The sequence below is a fragment of the Mustelus asterias genome, chromosome 1 (genome assembly GCF_964213995.1).
Source record: "Mustelus asterias chromosome 1, sMusAst1.hap1.1, whole genome shotgun sequence".
In the NCBI taxonomy this organism is placed as follows: Eukaryota; Metazoa; Chordata; class Chondrichthyes; order Carcharhiniformes; family Triakidae; genus Mustelus; species Mustelus asterias.
This window is the reverse complement of record NC_135801.1, coordinates 186,844,867-186,869,431: the sequence shown is the minus strand read 5'-3', so window position 1 is coordinate 186,869,431 and position 24,565 is coordinate 186,844,867. Positions and strand designations below refer to the sequence as shown.

Below are 24,565 nucleotides of genomic sequence, written 5' to 3'. Positions count from 1 at the left end.
TTATAAACATTCTCTCGCCTTTATTCAAAAAGGGAGAGAGACAGAAAGCAGGAAACTATAGCAGTTAGCTTTACATCTGTCACAGGGCAAATGTTGGAGCCATTATTAAAGATGTTAAAGCAGGGCACTTGGAAAAAATCAATGCAATCAGAGCCAACATGTGTTGAGTGATCTTCCTCATCTGCACCTATTTCTTTAAGTAAGAGCAACAGGCCAGGTAACGTGTCAATTGTTGTGAGATCTGTGAATTTATTTAAGCGGAATTTTTCAGCTGAATGATTATTCCTTCAGGCTCCATTGCACAGTGAGACTGGACAACTGATGCAGTTGAGCAAAGTGAACTCAGGAGAATAATATTCTTCTAAATAGAATGCTATCGAATCAAGGTTGTACATGTGGGTTGCATTCATCTCGATGCATAATAAGACACTTTGTACTGAAGAGTGTGTAGCTCAATAAGACCTGTAGGATACCAAATATAGCATTGAGGAATAATATTAACAAAAGCTTTTTCCAGGAGGGCTTTTCACTGGCTATTTCTTTTTCTCACTGGGATAGAACCAGCTCTTTGTAGTTTTGACTTTTCTTTCCAGCTTTTCTCCAATGTGGTTCACCAGCTAGAAACATTACAGCTACATCAGCGGAGTGGTATTAGAACATAGAACAGCACAGAACAGGCCCTTCGGCCCACGATGTTGTGCCGAGCTTTATCTGAAACCAAGATCAAGCTATCCCACTCCCTATCATCCTGGTGTGCTCCATGTGCCTATCCAATAACCGCTTAAATGTTCCTAAAGTGTCTGACTCCACTATCACTGCAGGCAGTCCATTCCACACCCCAACCACTCTCTGCGTAAAGAACCTACCTCTGATATCCTTCCTGTATCTCCCACCACGAACCCTATAGTTATGCCCCCTTGTAATAGCTCCATCCACCCGAGGAAATAGTCTTTGAGTTGCTAAATTTGCTGATAGCAAAAAGATAAGTTGTGAAGAGGACATAAGGAGGCTACAAAGGGACATCGACAGGTTAATTGAGCGGGAAGAGATCTGGAAAATTGAGCATAATGTTTTGACAGGAAGAATGAAAAAGAAGTTTATTATCTAAATGGTGAGAGGTTGCAGAGCTCTGAGACTCAGAAGCATCTGGGTGTCCAAATGCATGAATCACAAAGATCTTTATACAGGTACAGCAAGTAATTAAGAAAGCTAATAGAATGTTATTATTTATTGTGAAGGTAATAGAGCACTGAAGTGGGGAGGTTATGTACAGGGCATTGGTGAGACCACATCTAGAGGAGTGTGCACAGTATTGGTCTCCTTATTTAAGACTGCAAATGCATTAGAAGCAGTTCAGAGAAGATTTACTAGACTAATACCAGGAATGGGCAGGTTTGTCTTTTGAGGAAAGATTGGAGGGGCTAGGCCTGTACCCACTGGAGTTTAGAAGAGTGAGGGGTTGAAACATATAAGATACTGAGAGATTTTGACAAGGTGAATGTGGAGAGGATATTTGCATTTGTGGGAGAATCCAGAACTTGAGGTCACTGCCTAAAAAAAAAAGGGTCACCCATTTAAGACAGAGATGAGGAGAAATTATTTCTCTTAAATTGTTGTGAGTCTTTGAAACTCTCTTCCTCAAAGGTCAGAGCAAGCAGAGTTTTGAATCTTTTTAAGGCAGAGATAGAGATTCTTGATAAGCAAGGGAGTGCAAGGTTATCAGGGTATGTGGGAATGTGGAGTTGAGATTACAATCAGATCAGCCATGACCTTGTTGAATGGCAGAGCAGGCTCAAGGGGCCAGGTAGTCTCTACTCTGCATGTTTGTATGTTTCCCTATTGCTGGTAGAACGCCTTCTTAAAAACCAGCTCTTTGACCAAGCTTTTGGTCATCCCTCGAAATGTTTCCTTAGGTGGCATAGGTCAAAATTTGTTTGATGACACTCCTATGAAGCTTTACTATGTCAGATTTCCTGTATAATACAGATTGTGGTTCTTGGGGATGGCTTTGACATTGATGGGTTTTTGGTGAGGATAGGTTATACGGAGCGAGTGCCTTAGAATGGAATTTAGATGGGCAATGGGAGCTTTTAGGTGGAGATGTAAATCAGCAAGGATATGAGAAGTCACTCAATGCAGACCTAGAGAGAGAGTGAGGAGAGAAAAGGAGGAACAGATTTGCAATTCTATCACAGTGCTTTATTTATAATGTTACTTTGAAGTCCAGTAATTATTGCTATGTAGGCCAAGCTATTCGAGCAGAAACAACCAAGAATAATTAGGAGCGCTGATTTTGGTGACATTAGTTGAGGAAGAAATGCTGGCCAGGTGACACCTTTGAAAAATGCCACAGAAGGTTCACTGGAACAGGTTAGAACAAAGAACAAAGAAAAATACAGCACAGGAACAGGCCCTTCGGCCCTCTAAGCCTGTGCCAATCATGATGTCCTAACTAAATTAAAAGAAAACCTTCTGCCCGAAATTAGTCCGTATCCCTCTGTTCCCTTCCTATTCATGTACCCATCCAGATGCTTCTTAAGTATTATTAATGTGCCTGCTTCTACCACCTCCTTTGGCAGTATGTTCCAGGCATCCACTCTGCTTGAAAAACTTCCCCCGCACATCTCCCTTAAACTTTCCCCCTCACGCCATGAACCTGTGCCCCCATCAAATTGACACTTCCACCCTGGGAAAAAGCCTCTATTCACCATGATGTCTATGCCTCTCATAATTTTGTAGACCTCTATCAGGTCTCCCCTCAGCCTCTGTCTTTCCAGTGAAAACAATCAGAGTTTATTCAACCTCTTCTCATTGCCAACACGGTAGCACAATGGTTAGCACTGCTGCTTCACAGCTCCAGGGTCCCGGGTTCGATTCCCGGCTTGGGTCACTGTCTGTGTGGAGTTTGCACATTCTCCTCGTGTCTGCGTGGGTTTCCTCCGGGTGCTCCGGTTTCCTCCCACAGTCCAAAGATGTGCGGGTTAGGTTGATTGGCCAGGTTAAAAATTGCCCCTTAGAGTCCTGTGATGCGTAGGTTAGTGGGATTAGTGGGTAAAATATGTGGGGGTAGGGCCTGGGTGGGATTGTGGTCGGTGCAGACTCGATGGGCCGAATGGCCTCCTTCTGCACTGTAGGGTTTCTATGATTTCTATGAACACCCTCAAGGCCAGGCAACATCCTGGTGAACCAGTGGGGCAACCAGAACTGCACGCAATACTCTAAATGCAAAACTGCACGCAATACTCCAATTAATGTATAAATCAAAAACCGTGAAATGCATGTTACAAACTGGCACGCACAGAGCACAAAAGGAGGACATTTTGGCAGAACGCCAACCCTCATCATGAAGAAACATGTTTCACAAGAAATGCTGATAAGATTTTTTTGAAAAATATTCAACAACTGCACAAATATGATCATTCTTTGCACCAATGTAAAAAGTTTTTGTGTAACTAATTTTGTGTTTGTAGTGAACCTATCCCTGGCCATGCATGTCTGTTTTTTTTCTGTTTTCTAATTGATGACAGCAGAAGATGACGATCACATGTATTACAATCCCAGCTAGTATTAACACTGGACAAGTCAGTCTCCAGGGTGGAAACCAGCCTGACAGATCCTAACTTTTATTTTTTGTTTAAAAATGTGGGGGGCGGCTACTGAGCACAGTCACAGAGGCTGCTGATGTACTTTTAATGAAAGTATTTATTAATCAAGAAATGAACTCAATTAAGTGTTCTCCAAGACACATGACAATGCAGAATCACTGAGCAGAAACTAATATGATGTGGAGATGCTGGCGTTGGACTGAGGTAAGCACAGTAAGAAGTCTCACAACACCAGGTTAAAGTCCAACAGGTTTATTTGGCAGCACAAGCCACAAGCTTTTGGAGCACTGCCACTTCATCAGGTGAGTGGGAGTTGTGTTCACAAACAGGGCATATATAGACACAAACTTAATTTACAAGATAATGGTTGGAATGCGAGGCTTTACAGGTAATCAAGTCTTTACAGGTACAGACAATGTGAGTGGAGAGAGCGTTAAGCACAGGTTAAAGAGATGGGTATTGTCTCCAGCCAGGACAGTTAGTGAGATTTTACAAGCCCAGGCCAAATGGTGGGGGTTACAGATAGTGTGACATAAACCCAAGATCCCGGTTGAGGCCATCCTCATATGTGAGAAACTGATAGCCAAGTTCTGCCCGCATAAAGACGGCCTCAACCAGGATCTTGGGTTCATGTCACACTACCTAAAACCCCCACCATTTGGCCTGGGCTTGTAAAATCTCACTAACTGTCCTGGCTTGAAACAATTTACACCTCTTTAACCTGTGCTTAACCCTCTCTCCACTCGCATTGTCTGCACCTGTAAAGACTTGATAACCTGTTAAGACTCGCATTCCAACCATTATCTTGCAATTGAGTCTGTGTCTATATATGTCCTGTTTGTGTACCCAACTCTCCACTCACCTGATGAAGGAGCAGCGCTCCAAAAGCTCGTGCTACCAAGTAAACCTGTTGGACTTTAATCTGGTGTTGTGACACTTGTTACTGTGCCCACCCCAGTCCAACGCCGACATCTCCACATCATGAACTCAAATACACTATCCCTTCACCCACAGCTACTCAGTTGTAAGGAAGGTGTAAAGCAGCTACAGGAAGATTTGGACAGACAGTGAGTGGGCAAGAACATGGCAGATGGAATATAATGTCGAAAAATGTGAGATAATCCACTTCGGTAGAAAGAAGAGATGCACAGAGTATTTCCTAAATAGTAAGAAATCAGAAAAATTAAAGTTTATTTATTAGTCACAAATAAGCCTCACGTTAACATTGCAATGAAGTTACTGTGAAATTCCCCTGGTCACTACACTCCGGCGCCTGTTCGGGCCAATGCACCGAGCCAGCAAGTCTTTCAGACTGTGGGAGGAAACCGGAGCACCCGGAAGAAGCCCACGCAGACACGGGGAGAACGTGCAAACTCCACACAGTGACCCAAGCCAGGAATCGAACCTGGGTTCCTGGCGCTGTGAGGCAGCAGTGCGAATCACTGTGCCACAGTGCTACAAAGAAACCTGGGTGTCCTTGTCTGTAAGTCACTGAAGACTAACATGCAGTTGCAGCAAGCAATTAGGAAGGCTAATGGAATGTTAGCCTTTACCACAAGAGGATTTAAGTACAGGAGTAGTGAGGTTTTGCTTCAATTATATAGGAGCTTGGTTAGATCGCACCTGGAGTACTGTGTACAGTTTGTTCCCCTTACCGCAGAAAAGATATTATTGCCATAGAAAGAGTGCAACAAAAGAACAAAGAAAATTACAGCACAGGAACAGGCCCTTCAGCCCTCCAAGCCTGCACCGACCATGCTGCCTGACTGAACTAAAACCCACCTACCCTTCCGGGGACCATATCCCTCTATTCCCATCCTATTCATGTATTTGTCAAGATGCCCCTTAAAAGTCATCATCGTATCTGCTTCCACTACCTGCCCCCGCAGCGAGTTCCAGGCACCCACCACCCTCTGTGTAAAAAACTTACCTCGCACATCTCCTTTAAACCTTGCCCCTCGCACCTTAAACCTATGCCCCCTAGGGGCGGCACGGTAGCACAGTGGTTAGCACTGCTGCTTCACAGCTCCAGGGGCCTGGGTTCGATTCCCGGCTTGGGTCACTGTCTGTGTGGAGTTGCACATTCTCCTCGTGTCTGCGTGGGTTTCCTCCGGGTGCTCCGGTTTCCTCCCACAGTCCAAAGATGTGCGGGTTAGGTTGATTGGCCATGCTAAAATTGCCCCTTAGTGTCCTGGGATGCGTAGATTAGAGGGATTAGTGGGTAAGATATGTAGGGATATGGGGGTAGGGCCTGGGTGGGATTGTGGTCGGTGCAGACTCGATGGGCCGAATGGCCTCTTTCTGTACTGTAGGGTTTCTATGATTTCTATGATAATTGACTCTTCCACCCTAGGAGAAAGCTTCTGACTATCCACTCTGTCCATGCCCCTCATAATCTTGTAGACTTCTGTCAGGTCGCCTCTCAACCTCTGTCGTGATAACAAACAAAGTTTCTCCAACCTCTCCTCATAACTAATGCCCTCCATACCAGGCAACATCCTGGTAAATCTTTTCTGTACCCTCTCCAAAGCCTCCACATCTTTCTGGTAGTGTGGCAACCAAAATTGAACACTATATTCCAAGTGCAGCCTAACTAAGGTTCTATAAAGCAGCAACATGACTTGACAAATTTTTAAACTCAATGCCCCGGCCAATGAAGGCAAGCACGCATATGCCTTCTTGACTACTTTCGCCACCTGCATTGCCACTTTCAGTGACCTGTGTACCTGTACACCCAGATCCCTCTGCCTATCAATACTCTGAAAGGTTCTGCCATTTACTGTATATTTCCTATCTGTATTAGACCTCCCAAAATGCATTACCTCACATTTGTCCAGATTAAACTCTATCTGCCATCTCTCCGCCCAAGTCTCCAACTGATCTATATCCTGCTGTATCCTCTGATGGTCCTCATCGCTATCCGCAAATCCACCAATCTTTGTGTCGTCCACAAACTTACGAATCAAACCAGTTACATTTCCTCCAAATCATTTATATATATTACAAACAGCAAAGGTCCCAGCACTGATCCCTGAGGAACACCACTTGTCACAGCCCTCCATTCAGAAATGCACCCTTCCACTGCTACCCTCTGTCTTCTTTGACCGAGCCAGTTTTGTATCCACCTTGCCAGCTCACCTCTGATCCCATGCGACTTCACCTTCTGCACCAGTCTGCCATGAGCGACCTTGTCAAAAGCCTTACTGAAGTCCATGTAGACAACATCCACTGCCCTACCCTCATCAATCATCTTCGTCACTTCCTCGAAAAACTCGATCAAGTTCGTGAGACATGACCTCCCCTTCACAAAACCATGTTGTCTCTCACTAATACGTCCACTTCTTTCCAAGTGGGAATAAATCCTGTCTCGAAGGATCCTCTCCAATAATTTCCCTACCACTGATGTAAGGCTCACCGGCCTGTAATTACCTGGATTATTCTTGCTACCCGTCTTAAACAAAGGAACAACATTGGCTATTCTCCAATTCTCTGGGACCTCCCCCATGATGTGGAGATGCTGGCGATGGACTGGGGTAAACACAGTAAGAAGTCTCACAACACCAGGTTAAAGTCCAACAGTTTTATTTGGTAGCAAATATTATAAGCTTTCGGAGCACTGCTCCTTTGTCAGATGGAGTGGAAATGTGCTCTCAAACAGTGCACAGACACAGAAATCAAGTTACAGAATACTAATTAGAATGCGAATCTCTACAGCCAGCCAGGTCTTAAAGGTACAGACAATGTGGGTGGAGGGAGCATTCAACACAGGTTAGAGAGATGTGTATTGTCTCCAGACAGAACAGCTAGTGAGATTCTGCAAGACCAGGGGGAAAGCTGTGGGGGTTACTGATAATGTGACATAAATCCAACATCCCGGTTTAGGCCGTCCTCATGTGTGCGGAACTTGGCTATCAGTTTCTGCTCAGCGACTCTGCGCTGTCGTGTGTCGTGAAGGCCGCCTTGGAGAACGCTTACCTGAAGATCCAAGGCTGAATGCTCGTGACTGCTGAAGTGCTCCCTCCACCCACATTGTCTGTACCTTTAAGACCTGGCTGGCTGTAGAGATTTGCATTCTAATTAGTATTCTGTAACTTCATTTCTGTGTCTGTGCACTGTTTGAGAGCACATTTCAACTCCATCTGACGAAGGAGCAGTGCTCCGAAAGCTTATGGTATTTGCTACCAAATAAACCCGTTGGACTTTAACCTGGTGTTGTGAGACTTCTTACTGTACTTCCCCTATAGCCAGTGAGGATACAAAGATTTATCTCAAGACCCCAGCAATTTCCTCCCTTGCCTCTCTCAGTATTCTGGGGTATATCCCATCAGGTCCTGGGGACTTGTCTACCTTAATGCTTCTCAAGAACCCCAATACCTCCTCCTTTTTGATCTCAACATGCCTCAAACTATCTAAACATTCTTTCCCAGACTCATCACCCACCAAGTCCTTCGCTTTGGTGAATACTGATGCAAAGTACTCATTTAATACCTCACCCATTTCCTCTGGCTCGACGCATAGATTCCCTCCCTTGTACTTGAGTGGGCCAACCCTCTCCCTGACTACCCTCTTGCTCTTTACATATGTATAAAAAGCCTTGGGAATTTCCTTAATCTTGCTGGCCAATGATTTTTTGTGACCCCTTTTAGCTCTCCTTACTCCTTGCTTCAGTTTCTTTCTACTTTCCTTGTATTCCACACTTGCTTCGTGTGTTCCCAGCCTTCTAGCTTTGACAAATGCTTCCTTTTTCTCTTTGACTAAACTCACAATATCTCTCGTTATCCAAGATTGCTAAAACTTGCCATACTTATTCCTAATCCTTACATGAATGTGCCGGTCCTGAATCCCTATCAATTTACACTTGAAAACCTCCCACATGCCAGATGTTGATTTGCCCTCAAACATCTGCCCCTAATCTACATTCTTCAGTTTCTGCCTAATATTTTTGTAATTAGCCTTCCCCCAATTTAGCACCTTAACTTGAGGTGGTATAGTGGGTGTAACTGTAGTGGGTGTAAAACACATTGAAGTGTCCAATCAGCCATGATCGTATTAAATGGTAAAGACTTGATGGGCAGAATGGCCTACTCTTGTTCCTATGTTCCTAATGTCAGAGTAGCTTGCACCGATGTCAGCTGGTGCTTGTTCATTCACCTGGGTTTCCCCTGTCAACCTCTGCTGTCAGGGTAATGCCAGCTGCCTCACATCCCTCTCAAGAGTCTGTTCACAAATACAATCCTCTCAGCTCCAGCAACTGTGAGCAACCGCCTCATAAAAATGTTGGCCAGTGCATCCATATGTCTTCATGGCTCCGTGCTATTTTAACGACGACTGCACCCTGATGTGTCCCAGACACTGCATGTTCCCTGTCCCTGCCAATCAAAAATTTGAAACCGCTCGCTGAAGATTTTAAATGAGCTCAGCAACAAGTTCAACACTATTTAATTGGAGACATGCAGGTTTCCAGATCGCACCCATACCCCAAGGCTTCCTTTGAGAATCACTTTACACGGTGGCACAATGGTTAGCACTGCTGCCTCACAGCGCCAGAGACCCGGGTTCGATTCCCGGCTTGGGTCATTGTCTGTGTGGAGTTTACACGTTCTCCCTGTGTTGGCGTCGGTTTCCTCCGGGTGCTCCGGTTTCCTCCCACAGTCCAAAGATGTGTGGGTTAGGTTGATTGGTCATGCTAAATTGGCCCTTAGTGTCAGAGGGATTAACACAGTAAATATGTGGGGTTACAGGGATTGGGCCAGGGTGGGATTGTTGTCCGTGCAGGCTTGATGGGCCAAATGGCCTCCTTCTCACTTCCTAACTCACAGACCACAATCAGTAAGGATAGGCAACAACACCTCCTCCACGATCATCCTCAACACCGGTGCCCCGTAAGGTTGTGTCCTCAGCCCCCTACTATACTCCTTATACACCTATGACTGTGGGGCCAAATTCCCCTCCAATGCAATTTTCAAGTTTGCTGACGACACCACCGTAGTGGGTCGGATCTCAAACAATGACGAGACAGAGTACAGGAATGAGGTACAGAATCTGGTGGACTGGTGCAGCAACAATAATCTCTCCCTCAATGTCAACAAAATGAAGGAGATTGTCATCGACTTCAGGAAGCATAAAGGAGAACATGCCCCTGTCTACATCAACGTGGACGAAGTAGAAAGGGTCGAGAGCTTCAAGTTTTTAGGTGTCTAGATCACCAACAACCTGTCCTGGTCCCCCCATGCTGACACTATAGTTAAGAAAGCCCACCAATGCCTCTACTTTCTCAGAAGCCTAAGGAAATTTGGCATGTTAGCTTTTACAGATGCACCATAGAAAGCATTCTTTCTGGTCGTATCAAAGCTTGGTATGTCTCCTGCTCTGCCCAAGACTGCAAGGAACTACAAAAGGTCGTGAAGGTAGCCCAATCCATCACGCAAACCTGCCTCCCATCCACTGACTCTGTCTACACTTCCCGCTGCCTTGGAAAAGCAGCCAACGTAATTAAGGTCTCCACGCACCCCGGACATTCTCTCTTCCACCTTCTTCAGTCAAGAAAAAGATACAAAAGTCTGAGGTCACATACCAACCGACTCAAGAACAGCTTCTTCCCTGCTGCTGTCAGACTTTTGAATGGACTTATCTTGCATTAAGTTGATCTTTCTCTACACCCTAGCTATGACTGTAACACTACATTCTGTACTCTCTCGTTTCCTTCTCTATGAACGGTATGCTTTGTCTGTATAGCGCGCAAGAAACAATACTTTTCACTGTATGTTAATATATGCGACAATAATAAACCAATTCAATTAAATTAAATTCTGCACTGTAAGGATTCTATGATTCTGGAAACATCAGGATTCAGTGATGCCCCGTAGCAACAGGATTTCCAATCCATGCCCATAGCCATGCTTGCACTCCAAGAGTAATTAAAAAGCCAGTGCCTAATGTTACAAGGATGTTCTAAATTTTTTTTTAGAAAAAAGATACAGGGTAGATCTTGAAAAAAGCAATAAACTCTAATCCTATTAAAACAATGGCAGAATGTCAGTGAGGCACAATACACACAGGGATCAGCATTGGGACCCCAGCTATTCACAGTATATATTAATGATTTGGATGAGGGAACAAAATGTAACATCTCAAAGTTTGCAGATGATACCAAGTTGGGTGGGAGGGTGAACTGTGACGAGGATGCAGAGATCCTTCAGAATGATCTGGACCGATTGGGTGAGTGGACCAATCAATGGCAGATGCAGTGTAATTTGGATAAATGTGAGGTTATTCACTTTGGCAGCAAAAACAAGGCGGCAGATTACTACCTCAATAGCTGTAAATTGGGAGAGGCGAGTGTGCAGTGGGACCTGGGTGTCCTTGTGCACTAGTCACTGAAAGTAAGCATGCAGGTACAGCAGGCGGTAAAGAAGGCAAATGGCATGTTAGCCTTCATTGCGAGAGGTTTCGAGTACAGGAGCAGGGATGTGTTGTTGCAACTATACAGGGCCTTGGTGAGACCACACCTAGAATATCGTGTGCAGTTTTGGTCTCCTTTTCTGAGGAAGGACGTTCTTGCTCTCGAGGGAGTGCAGCGAAGGTTTACCAGGCTGATTCCAGGGATGGCGGGACTGATGTATGAGGAGAGATTGACTAGGTTAGGATTGCTTTCGCTGGAGTTCAGACAAATGAGGGGGGATCTCATCGAGACTTATAAAATTCTAACAGGTCTAGACAGGATGGATGCAGGGAGGATGTTCCCGAAGGTGGGGGAGTGCAGAACCATGGGTCACAGTCTGAGGATTCAGGGTAGATGATTTAGGATGGAGGTGAGGAGACATTTCTTCACCCAAAGAGTGGTGAGCCTGTGGAATTCATTACCACAGGAAATAGTTGATGCCAAAACATTGGATGCATTCAAGGGGCAGCTAGATATAGCACTTGGGGCGAATGGGATCAAAGATTATGGGGAAAAAGCAGGATTTGGCTATTGAGTTGGATGATCAGCCATGATCTTAATGAATGGCGGAGCAGGCTCGAAGGGCCAAATGGCCTCCTCCTATCTTCTATGTTTCTGTGTTTCTATGCCAATCAGAAAAAGATCAATTTCTGCCAACTCTTTGCTTCCTGTCTGCTAACCAGTTTTCTATCCATCTCAAGACATTCCCTGCAATCCCATGTGCATTCCATATATTCTTGTTGAATTTCACAATATCCTGGTACTCAAAGAACAAAGAACAATACAGCACAGGAACAGGCCCTTCGGCCCTCCAAGCCCATGCCGCTCCCTGGTCCAAACTAGACCATTCTTTTGTATCCCTCCATTCCCACTCCGTTCATATGGCTATCTAGATAAGTCTTAAACGTTCCCAGTGTGTCCGCCTCCACCACCTTGCCTGGCAGCGCATTCCAGGCCCCCACCACCATCTGTGTAAAATATGTCCTTCTGATATCTGTGTTAAACCTCTCCCCCTTCACCTTGAACCTATGACCCCTCATGAACGTCACCACCGACCTGGGGAAAAGCTTCCCACCGTTCACCCTATCTATGCCTTTCATAATTGTATACACCTCTATTAAGTCTCCCCTCATCCTCCATCTTTCCAGGGAGAACAACCCCAATTTACCCAATCTCTCCTCATAACTAAGCCCCTCCATACCAGGCAACATCCTGGTAAACCTCCTCTGTACTTTCTCCAAAGCCTCCACGTCCTTCTGGTAGTGTGGCAACCAGAACTGGACGCAGTATTCCAAATGCGGCCGAACCAACGTTCTATACATCTGCAACATCAGACCCCAACTTTTATACTCTATGCCCCGTCCTATAAAGGCAAGCATGCCATATGCCTTCTTCACCACCTTCTCCACCTGTGACGTCACCTTCAAGGATCTGTGGACTTGCACACCCAGGTCCCTCTGCGTATCTACACCCTTTATGGTTCTGCCATTTATCGTATAGCTCCTCCCTACTCTTCAAACATTTCTGCCTTAGGACATCAGAATCCAATTACCTGTTCTGAATAACAATGACAACAACAGACACAGAGTGATCAAATTCCTCTGGAATATACAGCCAAGGGGAGTTTCAGAACAGCGTAGCAAGCCAGCAAAATCAGAGATCAGAATGCGATACTAAAAGGCGTTCTCTGTAATGCATTGTGCCAGGATTTGTAAAGTAACCATCCCGAGAAGAGAAATCTACTGCAAACCAAGATTTTTCCGGAATAAAACACCCAGGAAAACTGAAGAAAATGGGTGAAACATGGAATTATCACGTTGAGATCAACAAAAGCCTGAGATCTTCATGACCTGTATCTTCATGCATACCCTCTGATACTCCCATCTCTACTGGTGTGTGTCTGGGTGCTGGGAATGTGTCTGAAGTATGAATGGTGGTTGTGATTTACCTAGGGTGCAATTTTCCAGGCCTGCCTGCCATCAGGATTGTCCAGTCCTGCCGCAAGTCATGAACAGTTTGCCTGGCCCGTTACAGTTAACACGGCGCTGAAAAAATTGGCCTTGGACTTTTTCAATTCAGATAGTAGTTTCGACAAATCTCATTCTGCGTTCAAACTAAGAAAACTTGTCTGACAGGTGGGGGCCTGGAATGTGTTGCCGGGCAAGGTGGTGGAGGCGGACACACTGGGAACGTTTAAGACTTATCTAGACAGCTATATGAACGGAGTGGGAATGAAGGGATACAAAAGAGTGGTCTAGTTTGGACCAGGGAGTGGCGCGGGCTAATTGTTCCTTGTTTCTCGTTTCAAGGCTTCATTCTATGATCATCTTGCTGGTGCCAGTACAGAGCGAGACTGCGGATAGTTGGGAACCTGTCTCGGGGGCAGGGAATTCATATGGTGCTCGTGGAAGTGGAAATGACTAGGGTTGGGAAGCATTTTCCGATCAGGGCCAGTGTGATCTCCTGGACTCGTTTCGATCGCCTCAGGGGGTCGGAGAGGAATTTCCCAGATTTTTTTTTCCCCATATTGGCCCTGGGGTTTTCACTCTGGGTTTTCGCCTCTCCCTGGAGATCACATGGTCTGGAATGGAGGGGTGGGGGTGAGTTAATAGGTTGTGATGAACAAAGCATCGTAGCTGTGAGGGACAGCTCGGTGGATAGGATATTGGTATGTAGATAGGCTGGAAAATTGGGCGGGGATCCTGGATTCAGGATTCAATCCTGGACCGGGGAGCGGCGCAGGCTTGGAGGGCCGAAGGGCCTGTTCCTGTGCTGTATTGTTCTTTGTTCTTTGTAATGCTTTGTATCTGAAAGTGTACATAATAGGACTCCCGCACTAATGGAAAAAAAGCATCCTCGTTAAATTCACAATTAAAACTCTTGTTAGTTAGACCGGGAGTGACTCATTTTTACCCCATCTCACGTGGTCATAAAACGCATTTCAATCCTGAAACATTCCTGGATCATAGCCAAGAGTGAGACACTGTCATAGAATCATAGAATCCTACAGTGCAGAATAAGGCCAATCAGCCCATCGAGTCTGCACTAACCACAATCCCACCTTGGCCCCTCTAGCTAATTCCCCTGACACTAAGAGGGACTAATAAATTACTAATTTATTAATACTAATTTAGCACTAATTAAATTAGGATTAATTTAGCATGGCCAATCCGCCTAACCCACTCATCTTTGGACTGTGGGAGGAAGCCGGAGCACTCGGAGGAAACCCACACAGACATGGGGAGAACATGCAAACTCCACACAGTGACCCAAGCCGGGAATTGGACCCGTGTCCTTGGCGCTGTGAAGCAGAGCTGTCCTCAAAGCATGCCTTACACCTGGCTTTACGCAGACACAATATTCTTGTGAACTCCTGGTATCCCTCCATCAAACCATTTGAACAAAAGCCCACGCAACTACTTCAATATGTTATATCGAACAGTGACTGATAGTCTTTCTATTGTGTGTTTTTTGGTGATAATCTGTTACCTGTTCAGATGAGCCCAGTTGTTCAGTTTCTGCTGGGTTGAGTTGGCTGGTGTGTAGTTGTGCATCTCAACCAGTTTGGGGAAATGAAACTTCACCACTTCAGCGATTAAAACTGGAATCAAAGCATAGTGAATTTCAGACTGCGAAGACACAAACTACGCCCTGGAGTGACGTTGAGCTCAATACAGGCATAAAACCTGCCCATTCTAAATTCACAATATAGAAGGAAGTTACTGGATTTTTTAATTGATTTTTATCTCCTGCTCTCCTAAAGACACTCACTCCTTGCTGGGCTGCAATTCCAGCCTCTACTTTCTCAGAAGACGAAGGAAATTTGGTATGTCCACTACAACTCTCACCAACTTTTACAGATGCACCATAGAAAGCATTCTCTCTGGTTGTATTGCAGCCTGGTATGGCTCCTGCTCTCCCCAGGACCGCAAGGAACTACAAAGGGTCGTGAATGAAGCCCAGTCCATCACTCAAACTAGCCTCCCATCCATTGACTGTGTCTACACTTCCCGCTGCCTCAGCAAAGCAGCCAGCATAATTAAGGACCATACACACCCCGGACATACTCTCTTCCACCTTCTTCCATCAGGAGAAGGTTCTAACAGTCTGCGGACAGGTACCAACTGACTTAAGAACAGCTTCTTCCCTGCTGCCATCTGACTTTTGAGTGGACCTGCCTCGTATTAAGTTGATCTTTCTCTACACCCTAGCTTTGACTGTAACACTACATTCTGCACTCTTCCCTTCTCTATGAACAGTATGCTTTGTCTGTATCGTGCACAAGAAACAATACTTTTCACTGTATACTGATACATGTGACAATAATAAATCAAATCAAATCAAAACCATGGATACAGGCAGTCTAGCCTCATTAATGACTTCTTGTTTGCGAGCTTAAGCTATGAGACACTGGCAGAATGTTCAAACATAAGGAGTTACTCTATAAGGAGATTCACCACTCTCTGGAATTCCCTGCCCCAAAGAGTAGTGGAGGCTGGATCATTGGAAGTATTTAAAGTGGTGGTGGATAAATATTTGATAGATCAAGGAATAAGGGGCTATGGTAAATAGCACACAAAAGGAGTTGAGGCGGCATAGATCATATTGATCGCATTGAATGGTAGGGCAGGTTTCAAGAGCCTGGTGGCCCACTCTTGCCTCTATTTCTTGTCTTCTTGTGTACCACAGTTCCAAAACCAACCCTCCCTTCCCTTAGGTATGTAATCTTTGACTCTTTTGAGATACTGAATTTTCACAATCTTCAATGTCATTCGCTGCGGCAAATCCAGGACATTATTCTGTATGATGCCACCCTACGATGATGGAAAGTACACTTTCATGAGGGGAAAATGCACTCTGTGGGAGAGCAGCACTAAACTGAATGGAAGACAGGAGCTGGCAGAAACCATTTGTCCATCAACATTGTCACCTCAGCACGTCACTGTACCGCAAGCCCACGGATAACCTCACGATGCTTCACTTCTTCAGCTTCCACCCTAAACACGTTAAAGAAGCCATTTCCTACGGACGAGCCTCCATATACACAGGATCTGCTCAGATGGGGAGGAACACAACAGACACCCTCGTAAGAACAGGATGTGGTGCTCGACTCATCCATCAGCAGTTCCGACGCACCACAGCAAAAAACCACACTGACCTCCTCAGAAGACAAACACGGGACATGGCGGACAGAGTACCCTTCGTCGTCCAGTACTTCCCCGGAGCGGAGAAACGACAACATCATCTTCAGAACCTTCAACATGTCATCAATGAAGACGAACATCTTGCCAAGGCCATCCCCACACCCCCACTACTTGCCTTCAAATAACTGCGCAACATCAAACAGACCATTGTACGCAGCAAACTACCCATCTTCAGAACAGTGACCACGACACCACCCAACCCTGCCACAGCAATATCTGCAAGATGTGCCAGATCTCAACACGGATGCCAACATCTCACGTGAGAAGATCATCCACCAGGTACACGGTACCTACTCTTGCGACTCGGCCAACGTCTAGCTGATACGCTGCAGGAAAGGATGTCCCGAGGCATGGTACATTGGGGAGACCATGCAGACGCTCCGACCATGGATGAATGGACACCACTCGACAATCACCAGGCAGGAGTGTTCCCTTCCTGATGGGGAACACTTCAGCAGTCAAGGACATTCAGCCTCTGGTCTTCAGGTAAGCGTTCTTCAAGGCGGCCTTCACGACACACGACAGCGCAGAATCGCCAAGCAGAAACTGATAGCCAAGTTTTGCACACATGAGGACGGCCTCAACCGGGATCTTGGGTTCATGTCACACTACCTGTAACACTCACGACTTATCTGAGGTTGCAAAATCTCACTAACTGTCCTGGCTTGAGACAATTCACATCTCTTTAACCTGCTCTTAACCTACTCTCCACTCACATTGTCTGCACCTGTAAAGATTTGATTATCTGTTAAGACTCGCATTCCAACCATTATCTTGTAATTGAGTCTGTGTCTACATATGCCCTGTTTGTGAACCTAACTCTCCACTCATCTGGTGAAGGGGCAGCGCTCCGAAAGCTCCTGCTACCAAATAAACCTGTTGGACTTTAACCTCATGTTGTGAGACTTCTTACTGATTTCAGAAGGAAATTAAGTTAAAGTTTATTTATCAGTGTCACAAGTAGGCTTACATTAACACTGCAATGAAGTCACTGCGAAAGTCCCCCAGTCGCCACACTCGGGCGCCTGTTCGGGTGCACTGTGGGAGAATTTAGCATGGCCAATGCACCTAACCAGCATGTCTTTTGGACTGTGGGAGGAAACCCACGCAGACTCGGGGAGAACGTGCAGACTCCGCACAGGCAGTGACTCAAACCAGGAATCAAACAAGAGTGAATGTGTGTTAAGCATACACCTGTGGCTGCATGAGTGTATGTATGTTAAGCAGGCTGTGTCTTTATATGCAAGTTTGTGTCAACCGTGTGCCTGTTTTCGTAATGCGTGTTAAACATGGGCCTGTATGTGTTTCACCAGTAAATGTGAGTGCAGCATGCACGTGTGTGTTGGGCATGTATGGGCAAAGTATGTGTTATGTGTGTGTCTGCGCCTGTACATGTGTGTGCACAAGAAGCATTTTTCTCCTGTTCCTCAGATTTCCGACATCTGCCTTTGTGTTTTTCTTTGTGGAGTTTTCCAGACAGGTGACAGTTTAAATGTAGGCAAGGCTAGAAATGGAGAGGCTGGGCGTGGCGAGGCTGGGCGTGGCGAGGCTGGGCGTGGCGAGGCTGGGCGTGGCGAGGCTGGGCGTGGCGAGGCGGGGCGTGGCGAGGCTGGGCGTGGCGAGGCTGGGCGTGGCGAGGCTGGGCGTGGCGAGGCTGGGCGTGGCGAGGCTGGGCGTGGCGAGGCTGGGCGTGGCGAGGCTGGGCGTGGCGAGGCTGGGCGTGGCGAGGCTGGGCGTGGCGAGGCTGGGCGTGGCGAGGCTGGGCGTGGCGAGGCTGGGCGTGGCGAGGCTGGGCGTGGCGAGGCTGGGCGTGGCGAGGCTGGGCGTGGCGAGGCTGGGCGTGGCGAGGCTGGGCGTGGCGAGGCTGGGCGTGGCGAGGCTGGGCGTGGCGAGGCTGGGCGTGGCGAGGCTGGGCGTGGCGAGGCTGGGCGTGGCGAGGCTGGGCGTGGCGAGGCTGGGCGTGCCAGTGAAAGTTGTTGATCTGACTGGTTGGTCGGCTCTCTCTCCATTTCTCTGGGTGGCCAGTTTTCTCTCTCCTTCTCTCTCTCTCCGTCTCTGTCTGAGTGGCCAGCTCTTTCTCACCTGATGAAGGGACAGCGCTCCGAAAGCTCATGCAACGAAATAAACCTACTGGACTTTAACCTGGTGTTGTGAGACTTCTTACTGTGCCTACCCCAGTCCAACACCAGCATCACCACATTGTGTCTCTGTCTGGGAGACCAGCTCCCTATGTGTGTCTCTGTCTGGGTGGCCAGTTCTCGCACTGTGTCTCTGTCTGGATGGGAGCTCTCTCTCTGTGTTTTTGTCTCTGGGTGGCCAGCTCTCTCACTGTGTCTCTGTCTAGGTGGCCAGCTCCCTCTCTGTGTTTCTGTCTCTGGGTGGCCAGCTCTCTCTGTGTCTCTGTCTGAGTGGGAGCTCTCGCTCTGTGTCTCTGTCTGGGTGGGAGCTCTCGCTGTGTCTCTGTCTAGGTGGGAGCTCTCTCTCTGTGTCTCTGTCTGGGTGGGAGCTCTCTCTGTGTCTCTGAATGGGAGCTCTCTCTGTGTCTCTGGCTGGGTGGGAGTTCTCTCTCTGTGTCTCTGTCTGGCTGGCCAGTCCTCTCTCTGTGTCTCTATCTGGGTGGGAGCTCTCTCTCTCTGTTTCTGTCTCTGGGTGGCCAGCTCCCTCTCTGTGTCTCCGTCTGTGGGGCCAGATCCCTCTCTGTGTCTCTATCTGTGGGGCCAGCTCCCTCTCTGTGTCTCTGTCTGTGGGGCCAGATCCCTCTCTGTGTCTCTGTCTGGGTGGGAGCCCTCTCTCTGTGGCTCTGGAGGGCCAGTCTCTCTCTGCGTCTCTGTCTGGGTGGGAGCTCTCTCTCTGTGGCTCTGGAGGGCCAGTCACTCTCTGTGTCTCTGTCTGGGTGGGAGCTCTCTCTCTCTCTGTTTCTGTCTCTGGGTGGCCAGCTCCCTCTCTGTGTCTTTGTCTGGGTGGGAGCTCTCTCTCTGTGTCGCTGTCTGGGTGGCCAGCTCTTTCTCACCTGATGAAGGGGCAGCGCTCCGAAAGCTCGTGCAACCAAATAAACCTATTGGATTTCAACGTGATGATGTGAGACTTCTTACTGTGCCTACCCCAGTTCAACGCCAGCATCTCCACATTGTGTCTCTGTCTGGGGGACCAGCTCCCTGTGTGTGTCTCTGTCTGGGTGGCCAGTTCTCATTCTGTGTCTCTGTCTGGGTGGGAGCTCTCTCTCTCTCTCTGTCTGGGTGGGAGCTCTCTCTCTGTGTTTCTGTCTCTGGGTGGGAGCTCTCTCTCTGTGTTTCTGTCTCTGGGTGGCCAGCTCTCTCACTGTCTCTCTGTCTAGTTGGCCAGCTCTCTCTCTGTGTTTCTGTCTCTGGGTGGCCAGCTCTCTCACTGTGTCTCTGTCTAGGTGGCCAGATCCCTCTCTGTGTTTCTGTCTCTGGGTGGCCAGCTCTCTCTGTGTCTCTGTCTGGATGGGAGCTCTCTCTCTGTGTTTCTGTCTCTGGGTGGGAGCTCTCGCTCTGTGTCTCTGTCTAGGTGGGAGTTCTCTCTGTGTCTCTGAATGGGAGCTCTCTCTGTGTCTCTGTCTGGGTGGGAGTTCTCTCTCTGTGTCTCTGTCTGGCTGGCCAGTCCTCTCTCTGTGTCTCTCTCTGGGTGGGAGCTCTCTCTCTCTGTGTTTCTGTCTCTGGGTGGCCAGCTCCCTCTCTGTGTCTCCGTCTGTGGGGCCAGATCCCTCTCTGTGTCTCTGTCTGTGGGGCCAGCTCCTCTCTGTGTCTCTGTCTGTGGGGCCAGCTCCCTATGTCTCTGTTTGGAGGGCCAGCTCTCTCTCTGTGTCTCTGTCTGGGTGGGAGCCCTCTCTCTCTCTGTTTCTGTCTCTGGGTGGCCAACTCCCTCTCTGTGTCTCTGTCTGGGTGGGAGCTCTCTCTCTGTGTCTCTGTCTGGGTGGCCAGCTCTTTCTCACCTGATGAAGGGGCAGCGCTCCGAAAGCTCGTGCAACCAAATAAACCTATTGGACTTCAACGTGATGTTGTGAGACTTCTTACTGTGCCTACCCCAGTTCAACGCCAGCATCTCCACATTGTGTCTCTGCCTGGGGGGCCAGCTCCCGGTGTCTCTGTCTGGGTGGCCAGTTCGCTCTGTGTGTCTCTGTCTGGGTGGCCAGCTCCCTCTGTGTGTCTCTGTCTGGGTGGCCAGCTCTCATTCTGTGTCTCTGTCTGGGTGGGAGCTCCCTCTCTCTCTGTCTCTGTCTGGGTGGGAGCTCTCTCTCTCTCTGTCTGGGTGGGAGCTCTCTCTCTGTGTCTCTGTCTGGGTGGGAGCTCTCTCTCTCTGTGTCTCTGTCTGGGTGGGAGCTCTCTCTCTCTGTGTCTCTGTCTGGGTGGGAGCTCTCTCTATGTGTCTCTGTCTGAGTGGGAGCTCTCTCTCTGTGTCTCTGTCTGGGTGGGAGCTCTCTCTCTCTGTCTGGTTGGGAGCTCTCTCTCTGTGTCTCTGTCTGGGTGGGAGCTCTCTCTCTCTGTGTCTCTGTCTGGGTGGGAGCTCTCTCTCTCTGTGTCTCTGTCTGGGTGGGAGCTCTCTCTCTCTCTGTGTCTCTGTCTGGGTGGGAGCTCTCGCTTTGTGTCTCTGTCTGGGTAGGAACTCTCGCTCTGTGTCTCTGTCTGGGTGGGAGCTCACTCTCTGCGTCTGTCTGGGTGGGAGCTCTCTGTGTGTCTCTGTCTGGGTGGGAGCTCTCTCTCTGTGTCTCTGCCTGGGGGGCCAGCTCCCGGTGTCTCTGTCTGGGTGGCCAGTTCGCTCTGTGTGTCTCTGTCTGGGTGGCCAGCTCCCTCTGTGTGTCTCTGTCTGGGTGGCCAGATCTCATTCTGTGTCTCTGTCTGGGTGGGAGCTCTCTCTCTCTCTCTCTGTCTGGGTGGGAGCTCTCTCTCTGTGTTTCTGTCTCTGGGTGGGAGCTCTCTCTCTGTGTTTCTGTCTCTGGGTGGCCAGCTCTCTCACTGTCTCTCTGTCTAGTTGGCCAGCTCTCTCTCTGTGTTTCTGTCTCTGGGTGGCCAGCTCTCTCACTGTGTCTCTGTCTAGGTGGCCAGATCCCTCTCTGTGTTTCTGTCTCTGGGTGGCCAGCTCTCTCTGTGTCTCTGTCTGGATGGGAGCTCTCTCTCTGTGTTTCTGTCTCTGGGTGGGAGCTCTCGCTCTGTGTCTCTGTCTAGGTGGGAGCTCTCTCTCTGTGTCTCTGTCTGGGTGGGAGCTCTCTCTGTGTCTCTGAATGGGAGCTCTATCTGTGTCTCTGTCTGGGTGGGAGTTCTCTCTCTGTGTCTCTCTGAATGGGAGCTCTCTCTGTGTCTCTGTCTGGCTGGCCAGTCCTCTCTCTGTGTCTCTCTCTGGGTGGGAGCTCTCTCTCTCTGTGTTTCTGTCTCTGGGTGGCCAGCTCCCTCTCTGTGTCTCCGTCTGTGGGGCCAGATCCCTCTCTGTGTCTCTGTCTGTGGGGCCAGCTCCCTCTCTGTGTCTCTGTCTGTGGGGCCAGCTCCCTATGTCTCTGTTTGGAGGGCCAGCTCTCTCTCTGTGTCTCTGTCTGGGTGGGAGCCCTCTCTCTGTGGCTCTGGAGGGCCAGTCTCTCTCTGTGTCTCTGTCTGGATGGGAGCTCTCTCTCTCTCTGTTTCTGTCTCTGGGTGGCCAGCTCCCTCTCTGTGTCTCTGTCTGGGTGGCCAGCTCTTTCTCACCTGATGAAGGGGCAGCGCTCCGAAAGCTCGTGCAACCAAATAAACCTATTGGACTTCAACGTGATGTTGTGAGACTTCTTACTGTGCCTACCCCAGTTCAACGCCAGCATCTCCACATTGTGTCTCTGCCTGGGGGGCCAGCTCCCGGTGTCTCTGTCTGGGTGGCCAGTTCGCTCTGTGTGTCTCTGTCTGGGTGGCCAGCTCCCTCTGTGTGTCTCTGTCTGGGTGGCCAGCTCTCATTCTGTGTCTCTGTCCGGGTGGGAGCTCTCTCTCTCTCTCTGTGTCTCTGTCTGGGTGGGAGCTCTCTCTCTCTCTGTCTGGGTGGGAGCTCTCTCTCTATGTGTCTCTGTCTGAGTGGGAGCTCTCTCTCTGTGTCTCTGTCTGGGTGGGAGCTCTCTCTCTGTGTCTCTGTCCGGGTGGGAGCTCTCTCTCTCTCTCTGTGTCTCTGTCTGGGTGGGAGCTCTCGCTTTGTGTCTCTGTCTGGGTAGGAGCTCTCGCTCTGTATCTCTGTCTGGGTGGGAGCTCACTCTCTGCGTCTGTCTGGGTGGGAGCTCTCTGTGTGTCTCTGTCTGGGTGGGAGCTCTCTCTCTGTGTCTCTGTCTGGGTGGGAGCTCTCTCTGTGTGTCTCTGTCTGGGTGTGAGCTCTCTCTCTGTTTCTCTGTCTGGGTAGGAGCTCTCTCTGTGTGGGAGCTCTCTCTGTGTCTCTCTGTCTGGGTGCGAGCCCTATCTCTGTGTCTCTGTCTGGGTGGGAGCTCTCTCTCTGTGTCTCTGTCTGGGTGGGAGCTCTCTCTCTGTCTCTGTCTGGGTGGGAGCTCTCTCTCTTTCTCTCTCTGTGTCTCTGTCTGGGTGGGAGCTCTCTCTCTGTGTCTCTGTCTGGGTGGGAGCTCTCTCTCTGTGTCTCTGTCTGGGTGGGAGCTCTCTCTCTGTGTCTCTGTCTGGGTGGGAGCTCTCTCTCTCTGTGTCTCTGTCTGGGTGGGAGCTCTCTCTCTCTGTCTCTGTCTGGGTGGGAGCTCTCTCTCTGTGTCTCTGTCTGGGTGGGAGCTCTCTCTCTGTGTCTCTGTCTGGGTGGGAGCTCTCGCTCTGTGTCTCTGTCTGGGTGGGAGCTCTCGCTCTGTGTCTCTGTCTGGGTGGGAGCTCTCTCGCTGTGTCTCTGTCTGGATGGGAGCTCTCTCTCTGTGTCTCTGTCTGGGTGGGAGCTCTCTCTCTGTGTCTCTGTCTGGGTGGGAGCTCTCTCTGTGTGTCTCTGTCTGGCTGGGAGCTCTCTCTCTGTGTCTCTGTCTGGGTGGCCAGCTCTCTCTCTGTGTCTCTGTCTGGGTGGGAGCTCTCTCTGTGTGTCTCTGTCTGGGTGGGAGCTCTCTCTCTGTTTCTCTGTCTGGGTAGGAGCTCTCTCTGTGTGGGAGCTCTCTCTGTGTCTCTCTGTCTGGGTGCGAGCCCTATCTCTGTGTCTCTGTCTGGGTGGGAGCTCTCTCTCTGTGTCTCTGTCTGGGTGGGAGCTCTCTCTCTGTCTCTGTCTGGGTGGGAGCTCTCTCTCTTTCTCTCTCTGTGTCTCTGTCTGGGTGGGAGCTCTCTCTCTGTGTCTCTGTCTGGGTGGGAGCTCTCTCTCTCTCTGTGTCTCTGTCTGGGTGGGAGCTCTCTCTCTCTGTGTCTCTGTCTGGGTGGGAGCTCTCTCTCTCTGTCTCTGTCTGGGTGGGAGCTCTCTCGCTGTGTCTCTGTCTGGATGGGAGCTCTCTCTCTGTGTCTCTGTCTGGGTGGGAGCTCTCTCTCTGTGTCTCTGTCTGGGTGGGAGCTCTCTCTCTGTGTCTCTGTCTGGGTGGGAGCTCTCTCTCTGTGCCTCTGTCTGGGTGGGAGCTCTCTCTCTGTGCCTCTGTCTGGGTGGGAGCTCTCTCTCTCTCTCTCTGTGCCTCTGTCTGGGTGGGAGCTCTCTCTCTTTGCCTCTGTCTGGGTGGGAGCTCTCTCTCTGTGCCTCTGTCTGGGTGGGAGCTCTCTCTCTTTGCCTCTGTCTGGGTGTGAGCTCTCTCTCTGTGCCTCTGTCTGGGTGGGAGCTCTCTCTCTGTGCCTCTGTCTGGGTGGGAGCTCTCTCTCTCTCTCTGTGCCTCTGTCTGGGTGGGAGCTCTCTCTCTGTGCCTCTGTCTGGGTGGGAGCTCTCTCTCTCTCTCTTTGCCTCTGTCTGGGTGGGAGCTCTCTCTCTCTCTCTGTGCCTCTGTCTGGGTGGGAGCTCTCTCTCTCTCTCTTTGCCTCTGTCTGGGTGGGAGCTCTCTCTCTCTCTCTGTGTGTCTCTGTCTGGGTGAGCTCTGCATTCACCTCCATCACTGAAGTCCCTGGCGATGTTGCGCTTGGCTCTGGATAGGTGGATGCTGTCCACCCAGGAGTACAGGTCCTGCAGACTCTCCTCATCCAGCCCGGCCGCCATGCCCCAGCCACACACCTCCAGACTACACCCCCTTCCCCCCCTCAAAAAAACCACTCCGAGTGCTGAAGAGAAAACAACAACAAGCCGAGTGTTGTTGGGCTGAGGAGGCGACTCTCTCCTTGTTCACCCGTCCAGCGACGCCATGTTGTTTTCTCCCTCGGTGCCATGGAAACCAACGCTTTGGCTGCACTTCCGGTGGGCGGGATTCTGGG

General features: G+C 49.2%; 1 protein-coding gene across 1 annotated transcript in view; it reads right to left on the bottom strand.

Moving 5' to 3' along the window:
• Nucleotides 1-24,363, bottom strand: part of LOC144500788 (sperm flagellar protein 1-like) — a 77,858-nt gene extending 53,495 nt beyond the window's left edge. Inside the window, exons 1-2 of the mRNA XM_078224243.1 lie at nucleotides 24,245-24,363; nucleotides 14,536-14,647 (exon numbers count right to left, since the gene is read on the bottom strand). Coding sequence (XP_078080369.1) covers nucleotides 14,536-14,647; nucleotides 24,245-24,353 — 221 coding nt within the window. The 5' untranslated portion in view covers nucleotides 24,354-24,363. The remainder of the gene's footprint in view (nucleotides 1-14,535; nucleotides 14,648-24,244) is intronic.
• Between the last annotated feature and the right edge of the window lie 202 nt (nucleotides 24,364-24,565).